Raw genomic sequence first — 12743 nt, 5'->3', positions numbered from 1 at the left:
AGAGCCTATCTCAAAAAATATATATGGAAATATATTTTGAGAAAAAATATATATACATATTAGTATACACACACACACATACACACACACACACACACACACACACACACACACTTTTTTTTTATAAACAGGTTGAGAATAGCTCAGTGAGGTGGCTGGTATCTATAATCCCGCTACTTGGGAGACTGAGACAGGAGCATTACACATTCAAAACCAGCCCCAGCAAATTAGTGAGTCCCTATTTCAAAAATAGGGATGGGAGCTGGGCGTGGTGGCACATGCTTGTAATCCCTGCATAAGGCTGAGACCGGAGGATTGCGGTTCGCAGACAGCCTCAGCTACGACTTAGGCCCTCTGCAACTTAGTGAGACCCCGTTTCAAAATAAAGAATAAAACATAGGGCAGGGGGTGTAGCTCAGAGGTCGAATGCCCCTGGGTTCCATCCCCAGACCCGAAAAAAAAAAATAGGGATGGGGATGTAGCTTGGAGGTAGAATGCCCCCCAGATTCGATCTCCAGTACCAAAATAAGGGGTCGGAGATGGAGCTAAATGGTAGAACACTTACCCATGTGCCCTGGGTTCAATCTCCAAAACTGAAAAAAAATGGGGGGAATATTATCTAACCCAGGCTTGGTATTAAAACTAGGAAAAGGGCCTGCCATCTGGACTCAACTGTATTTGGACTGTGAGTTCTTAGCATTCAAAATAAAGGTGAATTCTTGCCGGGCATGGTGGCACACGCTTGTAATCCCCGTGCTTGGGAGGCAGAGACAGGAGGATTGCGCAGGTTTGAAGCCAGCCGCGTGCGCTGCCTTAGGAGACCCTGTTTCCAAATAAAAATGTTAAAATAGGTCTGGGAGTGTAGCCCGGAGGTAGAAGGGCTTCCAGGAACCCCAGTACCACCAAAAAAATAAATAAATAAATAAAATAAAGGTGAATTCTAGCCAGGCATGGTGGCACAGGACTGTAATTCTAATATTTGGGAGACTGAGGCAGAAGGATCACAGGTTCAAGATAAGCCTCAGCAACTTAGCAAGATTCTGTTTCAATTTTTTTTAATTAGGGCTGGGGGTATACCTTGGAGGTAGAATGCCCTACACCACACAAACCAGGTGAAATTTCAATCAGATTTTGTTAACTGAAGGGTGGCAAGGCCTAGACAGAATTACAACAAAGAGAAACCACAGACCACTTCAACATCAACATATCTCTAAAACTATATGCCTGTCTTGATACAGGTTAAGTTTCTTGCATACTGGGGATGGAGACCAGGGCCTTGTGCATACAAGACAAGCAGTCTGCCACTGGGCCACATCCTCAGCCCCCGCCTTTCATTTTTATTTTGAAACAGGGTCTCATTAAGTTGCCCAAGCTGGTCCCAAACTTGCAATCCTCCTGCCTCAGCCCAAGTAGCTGCCATCACAGGCAGTCACACATCTCCCAGCTGGATAAGAGCTTTAATGAAAATAACTCTTACTGCTCAACTTATTCACGGGGAGAGCAGGTGTCATAAATGAAAAACGGGGCTTCTAAACACTAATCAAATAAAGTAAGACCATACAGAGGGATCAATTTCTCGTGTGTGTGTGTGTGTGTGTGTGTGTGTGTGTGTGTGTGTTAGTGGGGACTGAACCCAGAGGCATCCTACCTCCAAGCTACACTCCCAGCTCTATTTTTAATTTTTTTGTTTGTTTTTTGTGGGGGTTTTTTGTTTGTTTTTGTTTTTGTTTTTGTTTTTGTTTGGTGCTGGGGATTGGACCCAGGAACATTCTATCTCTGAGCTACACCACCAGCCTGATTTTATTTCCTATTTGGAAACAGGCCTCAATAGGTTGCCGAGGCTGACTTTGAACCTATGATCCTGCTGTCTCAGAGTCGCAAGTACTGGGATTACAAGTGTGCGCCACCATGCCCAGCTATTTTAAGCTTTGAAACAGGGTCTCACTAAGATGCTGAGGCTAGCCTCAAACCTGTAATCCTCCTTCTCAGCCTCCCAAGTACTGGGATTATAAATATTCACCACCACACCTGGCTTCTTTCACTTTCTTTATCATCTGGCCTCTGTACACCCCCAAAAAAATCACTGTCTTCTTTTAATATGAATATTTTTGTTAAAAATAACTAGAAGCCAGGCTGTTATGCATGCCAAGGTTTATGGGAACAATTCAAGTCCCTAGAAGGCCATCACATAAGCTCCAATACGCACGATGAGCATCTTCTGAAGACTCCAACATACCCCACAACAGCAGAATGGGCTGTTTCTGAGCTGCAGAACCAGCATTCTCCAGCATACAACAAAGTGATTCTCCATTGCCCAACATACATGAAGAGCTGTCCCCCCCCTTTTCATGTGGACAAACCACTCCTACCCAGGCTGCCCCGTAACCATTCCCAAACCCCAAGCCTCCTTATGGCCTCCTTTGAGCTTTCTGTCCTTGAATTGACAGCCTTTTCCAGCCACGTGGCATCTATGATAGGATTTTCTACATCACCATTCCTTGGATATGTTTTAACCCTCCCTGCTGCTATGTTCCTTAAGAATTCCAATCTTCTCATGTATACTTGTAGGTTCCTTCAAGCAACCAGCTGAGGTCTGGTTAAGCCCAGGGACATCATACAGGTCATCTTATATCCGAGTTTCACAACATCCTCTAGTGGTACCCGGCTCCCTCTGCTTCAAGTCCTCTCTTGGGGCTCTGCCTCCCACCCACCCCCACCCCCCACCCCCAGTAGTTGAGATGGAACCCAAGAGCATGCTATCTCCAGAATATACCCTCAGCCCTTTGTAATTTCTATTTCTAAACAGAGTCTTGCTAGGTTGCTGAGAACCTCACCAAGTTGTTGAGGCTGTTCTCAAACATACGACTTCCTATCTCGGCCTCCCAAGTACTGGCACCACCATGCCTCGCCAGAGCTCTACTTTCTGAGGCTGGCTCAGATGTGGATGAGGTCAAAAGTTCCCTTTCCTGCTGCAACAACCCAGATGTTTCAAGCCATGGAGTCTGACTGGTTAACCTGGACTATCCTCTTATGGTTGCGCATCCTTCCCCTCCCCTCTTCCCTACTCTCAGCTAAGAGATCTAAGCTATAAACAATGATGTAGGGCCTTCCTCCACAATGACCTCTCTTCCTGACACTTAAACCTACTGAAGGACTACTGACACTGATGTTTTCATGAACTGATTCATATTTAAGCAGACCTTCCAACTGGTAAGCCTCAATGAACTCCTTGGTATACTCTTCATAGGTTTAAAAAATGCTGAGCCCAGCATGGTGGCATGTACTTGTAATCCCAGTACTTGGGAGGCTGAGACAGGAGGACTACAGGTTCACAGCCAGCCTCTGAAATCCACTGAAACCCTGTTTCAAAATAAAAGATAAAATAGGGCTGGGGGTAAGCTCAGCAGCTAAATGCCCCTGAGTCAAATCCCAGTACCATGAAAAAAAATGTTGAAAAAGTGAAAAATGAGAATATTCCAGGATTGTGTGTGTGTGTGTGTGTGTGGTACTAGAGATGGAACCCAGGGGCATTCTACCTCCAAGCAACACCCCCAGCCTGATTTTTTATTCTTTATTTTGAAACAGGATCTGAGTCGCAAAGGGCCTCACTAAGTAGCTAAGGCTGTCCACGAACAAAGATCCTCTTGTCTCAGCCTCTCAAATGCTGGGATTAAAAGTGTGTGCCACCACACCAGGCCCAGGATTCACTTTTTAAAAACAAATTGTTAAACTGGGTGTGGTGGCACACACTTGTAATCCCAGTACTTGGGAGGCTGAGACAGGAGGATTGTGCAGGTTCGAAGCCAGCCACACTGGCTTAAGAGACCCTGTTTCCAAATAAAAAATACAAAATCGGTCTGGGAGTGTAGCCCAGAGGTAAAAGGGTTTCCAGGAACCCCAGTACCACCAAACAAAAAACAAAAAACAAAACAAACAAAAAAAAGCTTCCTCCCCCCCCCCTGAGTCATTTGAGGATTAATTATGTATACTAGGGTCTTTTGCTCCTAAATTTTTCAGCAAAAATTTCCCAAAACTAAGGAAAATGCTTAGACATCCATAAAATACAGTTACTGACTTTAGAAAAGTTAATATTAATGTGACACCTTCATCTAATCTACCACTGACATTCAACTATTTTATAGTAAGCCAGGTAAAATGGCAAATGCCTATAATCCTCGTACCTGGGAGGCTGGGACAGGAAGATTATAGATTCAAGGCCAGCCCCAGTAACTTAGCAAGATCCTGTTTCAAAATAAAAAATAAAAAGGGCTGGGGGTGTAGCTCAGAGGTACAATTCCCCTTGGTTAAATCTCAAGTACCAAAAAAAAAAAAAAAAAAAAAAAGATATATCTTGGCCCACAATGCCCTTAACAGCAGTTCTTCCTTCAAGTACAAAATCCATTGCAGGGTTAGATATTGCACTGAGCTGTCATGTATCTTTAGTCCCCTTTATCTGGAACATCTCTATAGCCTGTCTTTTCTATTATAACACTACAATTTCTTTTTTCTTTCTTTCTTTTTTTTCCCCTTTGGTACTTAGGATTGAAACCAGAGGATTTGTACATCCAAGCTGCACATACCCTAGCTCTTTTTGAAACAGGGTCTCACTAAATTGCTGAGGCTGTCCTCAAACCTGCAGCCCTCCTGTCTCAGCCTCCCTAGCACTGGGATTACAGGCATATGCCACCACACACAGCTTTAAAACATTTCTAACAGCCTGGTGTGGTGGCGCACACTTATAATCCCCGCGCTTGGGAGGCTGAGATAGGAGGATCACACTGGTTCGAAACCACCCTCAGCTACTTAGTGAGGCTCTCGGCAACTTAGTAAGACCCTGTTTCCAAATAAAATATAAAATAGGTCTGGGAGTATAGCCTGGAGGTAGAAAACCTCTGGATTCCACCCCCAGTACCACCAAAAAAAAAAATGTGGTTTTTTTTTTTTTTGGTGGTACTGGGGTTCCTGGAAGCCCTTCTACCTCCGGGCTACACTCCCAGACCTATTTTTTATATTTTTGAAACAGGGTCTCTTATGCCAGCACAGCTGGCTTCAAACCTGCGTGATCCTCCTGTCTCCGCCTCCCAAGAGCGGGGATTACAAGCGGAAAAAAAAAAAAATTCTCACACCTGCTGCTGGATGGAGAAGGGATGAGAGAGGAGCGGGAGTGAACTGTTCCTGAGTACCTACATGTCGTGGCTCTATCCTCAGGAGAGCCTGTGAGGGCTCCCAGCATCCCCACTTCACAGGCAGAAGCCCTGCTGAGGACTACACACAATAAAGACAGAGCTAGAACTCAAACCTAGGTATCTTATTCAAACCTCAACACCTTCCCCAAACTCAGCACGCAACAGTGTTAGAGCCTTCTGAAGCTGGCAGGTGTGAATCAGACTGCGCTCTCTCCTTTGTACCAGGAGCTCAGGTGGCTTCACTCTGGCTGGGAGACACCATTTACTGAGAACTCCCATGAGCAGGCACTGAGCTGTACTCATCTTAACCTGGCTGCATGCTCTGAAGTAAGCATCACTGTCCCCTTTTAATAGACAGGGAAACACTCAAGTACCAGTCAGCAAGAGGACAGGGATGGCTCCCCTGCTCCACATTTCCACTAATGATCCCAAATCATGACCCGCATCCTCAGTTCACCAGGGTCACTGCTGCTGCTCACATTCTGCCGCTCCATCTGCACAGCGAGAGGCTAACGGCCCAGGACCTTCCTGAGGAACGCTCCATCACTACGTCCCTCCATCTCTCACCCAGCCCTCCAACCTAGCCTATGCTCACGGCAAAAACCAGACCCCTGGAAATGGCACTCAAGTCACCATTCTGATGTTATAATAAGGGGAAACTTCCAAGTGTTTCTCCCCCCCACACACAAAAACCCCATGAGTAGTGATCTTCTAGAGCTGCTCACATGACCTGTCCTCAGTTCTGCTAAATCCCCATCCTTCTCACTGAGCAGAAATGCCAAATGATGCACCCACAGGACCCTCTCACTCCCACCTGGGACTTCCACACAAGCCACCGCCCTCGCCTCAACATCCTCCCTTTTCTTTCTAAAAGATCACAACTCTCTCCTCGGTGCCCCTTACGTCCCTAAAGATGCTGAGGCAACCCCCTCAGCAGTGTTATCCAAACCCCTTAACCTTGACAAGCTTCCCAAAGACAGGTACTGTGCTAGCACCAAAATCAAGGCCCACTCCCACTCAGCTGGCATCCTGTCAACTCAGCGATCCGCCAGCTCGCAAGTTCTGCGCCAACCTAAGCCCACCCAAGCCATGCAGAGGGAACCCCACCTCCACAATGAAGGGAGCTTCTCCTCAAATCAGGCCTCCGGCTCCCCTCCACCTCTCCCTGCCTTGTTGGTCCTCACCTTCAGGCTCCCCCTCATCCTTGCTGAAGACCAGAAGCTCACACCAACCTCTAGAAGCAGAAGAAGCAGATACCAGTCAGCCCCAAGAACCTACTGGCCACAGGAATGGGGGAGAGGAAGAGTCAATGTGCCAAACTGTCCTTGTTGACACGATGTGATCTCTGGGTTTCCTTTGTGGTTCTCCATTCTCAGAGCCACATTCTGGGTCATTCATCTGGGAAAAAAGGCCTGTGGGAAGGCCCAGGGCTATTAGCAATAGGCCTTATAAGAAGGGGGGAAATTTCTGGTTCCTTCACACATTTCCCAAATGGTAAGAACTTAAGAGCGTAACTTAGATGAAGGCCATTTTTGGGTCAGGCCTCAGGTCAGAAAGGTAGAAATCCTTCAAGTCAGCTCAAGATGAAAGCTCCCAGTGAGCTCTCCTACAATGCCCACACCACTCTGGTCCTGCCGTTCGATGAACACCAGGTTTCCCATAGCATATATGAGCCTCATAATACTGCAACTCAGAAAAAGGGCCATGAAGAAGGGAAGGCAACCCTTCAAGACCAAATTTGCAGGCCAGCAGAGACAACTGACGAAGCCAGGGGGCCTGCCCTCCCACCAACTCCCACAATACGATGGCAACAAAACCACAGTCAGCAGCAGCACCGGGGCCTGTGACATCAACAGGGAGGATCTCTGCCAGGCAGGCAGGGTGGAGTGACTTTGGGCCAACACTGTCCAGTAACATAAAGCCCTGGTATGAGCTAGTTCAGGTTCTGGGGTGTGGTGGTGGTGTGAGCCAGATGGTTGGTCTGAGCAACTGTTGAAGGTGTGAGCAGGGGACTAGTGTGAGCACACTCAACTGCCAGAAATCACTAGGTGACGACGGGTCCATACTGTGAGGAAGAAGCAAGCATGGGTATTTAGGCAAAGTATGACAGTGCAGAGGGAGCAGGCAGGCGAAGTCACAAAGCATCGCCAAGGCAAATGTTCAGGACTCACTGGTGGGCAGCTTTCAGGCTAGCAGTGAGGAGAAGAGGGAGGTCTCAGCTGGGCTGGGGTCCTCGGAGGAGCGCGAGAAGGGCCAGTGTAGGATGTGGACAGTTACCATGAGTCAGACGTGAGGAAACCGGATTTCCCTGGCTGAGAAAGTGAAACTCCATCCTACTATTTGTCAGGCTGGAATGGCGTACACAGATAATGCGAGCTGCCAAGCTAAGGGGAAACACCGCGTCTCCCAAGGACACTGGAAATGAGAATTGTCACAATGACCATTTGAGTGACTGCTAACTTCTCTTCGCTGAGAAAGGTCACTCTGGAGAAATCCTACTCAGAAACGTTGCTGTCAGAGTCCTTTCAGTCAGAAGGAGACACCCCACCCTTGCCTTCAGCCACCGTGACACAGAGAAGCAGCCTTGACTCCCTAGCAGCCACAGAGTTTCAAGTAGGGGTTTCTTTTTTTTTTTTTTTTTTTTGTACTGGGGTTCCTGGAAGCCCTTCTATCTCCGGGCTACACACCCAGACCTACTTTTACATTTTTATTTGGAAACAGGGTCTCCTAAGCCAGCGCGCGCGGCTGGCTTCGAACCTGCGCGATCCTCCTGTCTCTGCCTCCCAAGCGCGGGGATTACAAGCGTGCGCCACCACGCCCGGCTCAAGTAGGGGTTTCTAAACAGGGTTCCACATCCGTCTGAACTTTGCGGTTTTTCAGCAAACGGGACCTGGACCCACTTCAGTCCAACATGCACTGCCTCTTCATACACAGCTCTATGTTACCTTAAAACATCAAAATACTGCTGCTTTTCCACACCTCCCGAACCCCACCTGCTCCCAAGTGCTCCAGCAACTGTACCCTCCTCTCTTTGGCAAGATGCCTCCCACTTCCTCTGCTAGGTGGTCTCCTGTGTTGCCCTGAGCCATAAGGCAGGCTTAGCAGACTGCACACGTGTTCCCAGTGGTCTCAGACTAATTAGGCTGAGATCCATTTAGAATCTGAAGTAATCATGAAACAGGCAGAAAGAAATGATAGTATGAATCAGACTCAGGTCCCTCAGCTTGGAGAGGAGGTTAGAGCTAGAGACAAATCCAGCAGCCACTGGCGTCAAAATGTTAACTGAAAGCCGAGCGTGGTGGCACACACCTGTAATCCCAGGTCTTGGGAGGCTGGGACGGCAGGTTCTCGGCCAGCCTCAGCTACTTAGGCCCTCTGCAACTTAGTGAGACCCTGTTTCAAAATGAAAGAAAAAAATAGGTCTGGGGGTATGGCTCAAAGGTAGAACACCCCTGGGTTCAATCTCCAGGACTGGGGGGGGAAAAAAGATGGTAACTAAAGCTGGGCAGGGTGTTGCACGCTGTAATCCCAGTATTTGGAAGGTTGACACAGGAGAATCACAGATTTGCAGCCAGCCTCAGGAACTTAGTGAGGCCCTCAGAATCTGAAGCTATGTGTATATGTGAGGCTGCCTAGGTCAGAGGGGCCCAGGCCTAAGTATCAAGCAACTGCACTATCTGAAGGCTGCCACACAGAAAAGGATACATGAGCAAAGGAAACTGAGAAAGACCAGTGGGAAGAGAGATGACCACACAGGTCAGGATCAGGGGCCCGACGCTATGATCTCGCAACCTGGGAGGCTAAGACAAAAGGATCATAGGTTTGAGGTAGAACAACTCAGCAAGACCCTCCGCAATCCAGTGAGACCCTACTTGACATTAAAAAGGGCTGGGGGTGGCTTGGAGGTAGAGTGCCCTTGGGTTCAGTCTCCAGCACCAGAAGAAAATAAAAAAGAGCTGACTAAACAGCCTGAGAAAAGCCAAAGGACTGAGCTAAGGTCTCCCAGAATCCGACTTTGATCACGACACCCAGACTTGTGTGTAGCTCCTACATAGCTTGATTTGTGCAAGGGGTCTGAACTCCAAACACTGGCTCATGAGAACGTTTTTCAGAATGCCAGTTCATGACTTTCCAGTGAAACCTAAGGAACCGGCAGGCTGACATACTCTGCTACCAGGTGGCATTCTCCTTTCCTGGAGACAAGTGCACAAGGAAGGACTGCTTACTCTCAGGAGCTGCTGGATGAGAATGAAGCAAGCCAGGAAGTCAAGAACCTGGACCTTACCCAGCAGGATCCCAAAGGGAAAAGGACTACTTACAGAGATGAGAGCAGGGAAGAGGGACTCAACAAGGGGCGATGAGGGTGAGACAACCAGAGAGTAGCAATAACCGACAGCTAAAGGGGCCAGAGGAGACAACAGCATTACTGGAGCCCAGTGAGAGCTGGACCACCGAGGCCTCAAGGCAGGTATCCTCCTTGAAGAGGGATGCAGTCACCCCAGAGAATGGGGCAGGGGGGAGGAGATGCCCCAACATCCTCCTCTCTGCCCAGCAATGCCTTCATACTGAGCCCTGCCAGCCCCCAGTCTGCAGAGATCCACCTTCCAGGCACAGCACAGGGCAGGGGAAAAGAGGGATCTAAGGACTCCCAAGAGAAGAGCTCAGTGGCAACCATGAGCATTCTCCCTTCTAATGGGATAGGCTGGCCCATCAACCAGGTACACTGCCACAAACCAGAAGCTTATCTTCTTGAGTGGGGCTACTTTCTTGTCGGGACTAGTGCTAGAAACATTACCTGGGTCAGCAGCCGCATCTTTTCAGAGGCCACACTGTGATGACTAAGTGAGATGTGATATAGGGAATTAGCCTGGACCACCACATGCTGACTTAACTGTAATTCAGCTTCAGTCAGGCAAGTGCTGACTCAATCTCAAAATACCGCTAAGAACGTTAACAGGAGGCCAGACCAGTACTCGACCCGGTAGCTCAGCTCTCAAGTCGGAATGGACGAGCCCTAGAAATCCTGGATTTAAATCAGACACAAGTGAACACAAACCCAGCTGCCTCTACAGACTCCGTTAACACCATGTGAAACTTCCACGTGGCAGGATCTTTAACTTACACAAGGAAAGCCTTAATTTTTAGAGTAGAACTTGCTTTTCAGATATTAAAAGCATAAAATTCTTCTGCCATGAAAGAGAATGAAAAAGAGTAGTAATATATGCTCCCAAGAACTGGCAACCTTTCTTCCAACAGAAATCTACTCTGTGCAAGTTGCTAATTGAGGGCATCTCCAAGCCCTAATAGAATTATTAGGACTACAACACCACCTTAAAACTTATTTGCAGCCAGGCGTGGTGGCGCATACCTGTAATCCCCGCGCTTGGGAGGCTGAGATAGGAGGATCGCACGGGTTCGAAGCCAGCCTCAGCTACTGAGGCTCTCAGCAACTTAGTGAGACCCTGTTTCCAAATAAAGGATAAAATAGGTCTGGGAGTATAGCCTGGAGGTAGAAAGCCTCTGGGTTCCACCCCCAATACCACCAAAAAAAAAAAAAAAAAACTTACTTGCAATTACTTTACACTTACTCACCTAAGGTAAATCAGCTGGAACAAATTACTACTATTAGTCACATTACCAATGACTGCTAAAAATGAAGTGAAACTCACTCTTTTCTACAGTCTTTAACTTCTGGAAGCTTCCCAGCACCTCCCCACTGAGGACTCGAGGTAAGAAGTCCCGTATCTGCATCACCTCTGTTGTCAGCCGCTCCAGGTCCTTCTTTCTGACTTTAACAAATTCTTCTTTAGTTTCCATGTGCTAAAAGAACAAGCAAATCTTAAGAGTATTATAGTTCTCTTCTGACGACTTAAACCAGCAACGCATGTCACCCTTCTCTTTCACATTTACGTTCAGAACTGTTTCAAAAGCATGTCTTTCCCTAATGTGCCTTTTCATAGAAATATGGAGATATCCATTTTACACACACACACACACACACACACACACACACACGCACACACACGCGCGCGCGCATGTGATATGTGTAGAGAAACCACTTGGGGATATCCATTTTGCACACACACACACACACACAAACATGCATGTGTGTAGAGATAAACCACTTGGGGATATCCATTTTACACACACACACACACACACACACACACACACACACACACACGCATGTGTGTAGAGATAAACCACTTGGGGATATCCATTCTTTTTTGTGGTACTGGGGTGGAACCCAGGGCTTTCTACCTCCGGGCTATCCTCCCAGACCTATTTTATCCTTTATTTGGAAACGGTCTAAGTTGCTGAGAGCCTCACTAAGTAGCTGAGGCTGGCTTCGAACCTGTGGGATCCTCCTGTGTCAGCCTCCCAAGCGCGGGGATTACAAGCGTGCGCCACCACGCCCGGATCAGGAATATCCATTCTACACACACTTTTGCATATGTGTCAAGAGATAAACCACTTGAGGATATCCATTTTACACACACACGTATGTGTGTAGATGGCCATGTGTAAGAAACATGTGTGTGTGTAGAAAGGCACACACGCATGTGCGTTGGAGACACCCATTTTACACACACACACGTGCACGTGTGTACAGAGATAAACCCCTGCCGGCGCTGAAGCTCCAGCCCTCAGATGGGAGACGAGACAGCCCGAGCGCGGCGAGCCCAGAGGGAGGCCGTCCGCTGCGCCCGCGAGTTCAAAGCCAGCCCGGCCACCAGAGCGGGGCCGGTTCAAAACAGTGTTGGGGGCCGGGAGCCGCACGCTGAAGGAAGGGGAGACCGCACCGAGAGCCCCGTCCCTGAACCTAGCCTGCGACCTGACGCGCGGCCCGGCCTCCGCCGCCCACCGCGCCCGCCGCGCCCCGGGGCAGGGGCTGGCTCGGCAACGGCCGCCGCCCCCCCGGCACAGGCCCGCGCCGCGCTCCCGCGCCCGCCCCGGGGGCCGGGAAGCCGCCCTCACGGACCCGGCCCGCCTCCTCAGCGCCGCCCGCCTCGCCCATGGCCGCGGCTGGCTCCGGCTCGGCTCCGTGCGCCTGCGCCGCGCCCTCTGACCCCGCGCGCGAAAAGGCGGGAACGCGCCCGCGGGGCCGACCCGAGGCGCGAGGCTCGGAACTCCCGCGGCGCGCAGACGTTCGGGGAGATGTCTACTTCAGAAACTCCTCCCAACGTGCGCGCCGCGTGGTCTTAGAGGACGTCGAAGTCAGCACGTGGCACAGACTCCCCGCAGGGACCAGCAAGCAACACGATGTTCCCGGCCGGGCCTCCTGGTGCACCGGCTTCGCGGGCTCGAGGGCCTGCGGGGCCAGGCCTGCTCCCGCCCCTGGGTACCTGAGCCTGCCCCGGGATGCCGGGGACCCGGGCGCCCGGTACCCGCCCCGGTGCCCGGGATGATGCTGGGGACCCGGACGCCCGGTACCCGCCCCGGTGCCCGGGATGATGCTAGGGACCCGGGCGCCCGGTACCCGCCCCGGTGCCCGGGATGATGCTGGGGACCCGGACGCCCGGTACCCGCCCCGGTGCCCGGGATGATGCTAGGGAC

At 49.7% G+C, this 12743-nt stretch overlaps 1 protein-coding gene across 1 annotated transcript in view; it reads right to left on the bottom strand.

The window, feature by feature from the left end:
• Nucleotides 1-12204, bottom strand: part of HSF2BP (heat shock transcription factor 2 binding protein) — a gene marked incomplete at both ends in the record, with an annotated part of 102501 nt that extends 90297 nt beyond the window's left edge. Inside the window, 2 exons of the mRNA XM_080696193.1 lie at nucleotides 10856-11006; nucleotides 12169-12204. Of these exons, the coding sequence (XP_080552319.1) occupies nucleotides 10856-11006; nucleotides 12169-12204 (187 nt within the window). The remainder of the gene's footprint in view (nucleotides 1-10855; nucleotides 11007-12168) is intronic.
• Nucleotides 12205-12743: the final 539 nt, after the last annotated feature.

This window comes from Muscardinus avellanarius (assembly GCF_963383645.1).
Source record: "Muscardinus avellanarius genome assembly, chromosome: 5".
Lineage (NCBI taxonomy): Eukaryota > Metazoa > Chordata > Mammalia > Rodentia > Gliridae > Muscardinus > Muscardinus avellanarius.
This window is presented reverse-complemented; position numbering and strand designations above follow the sequence as displayed.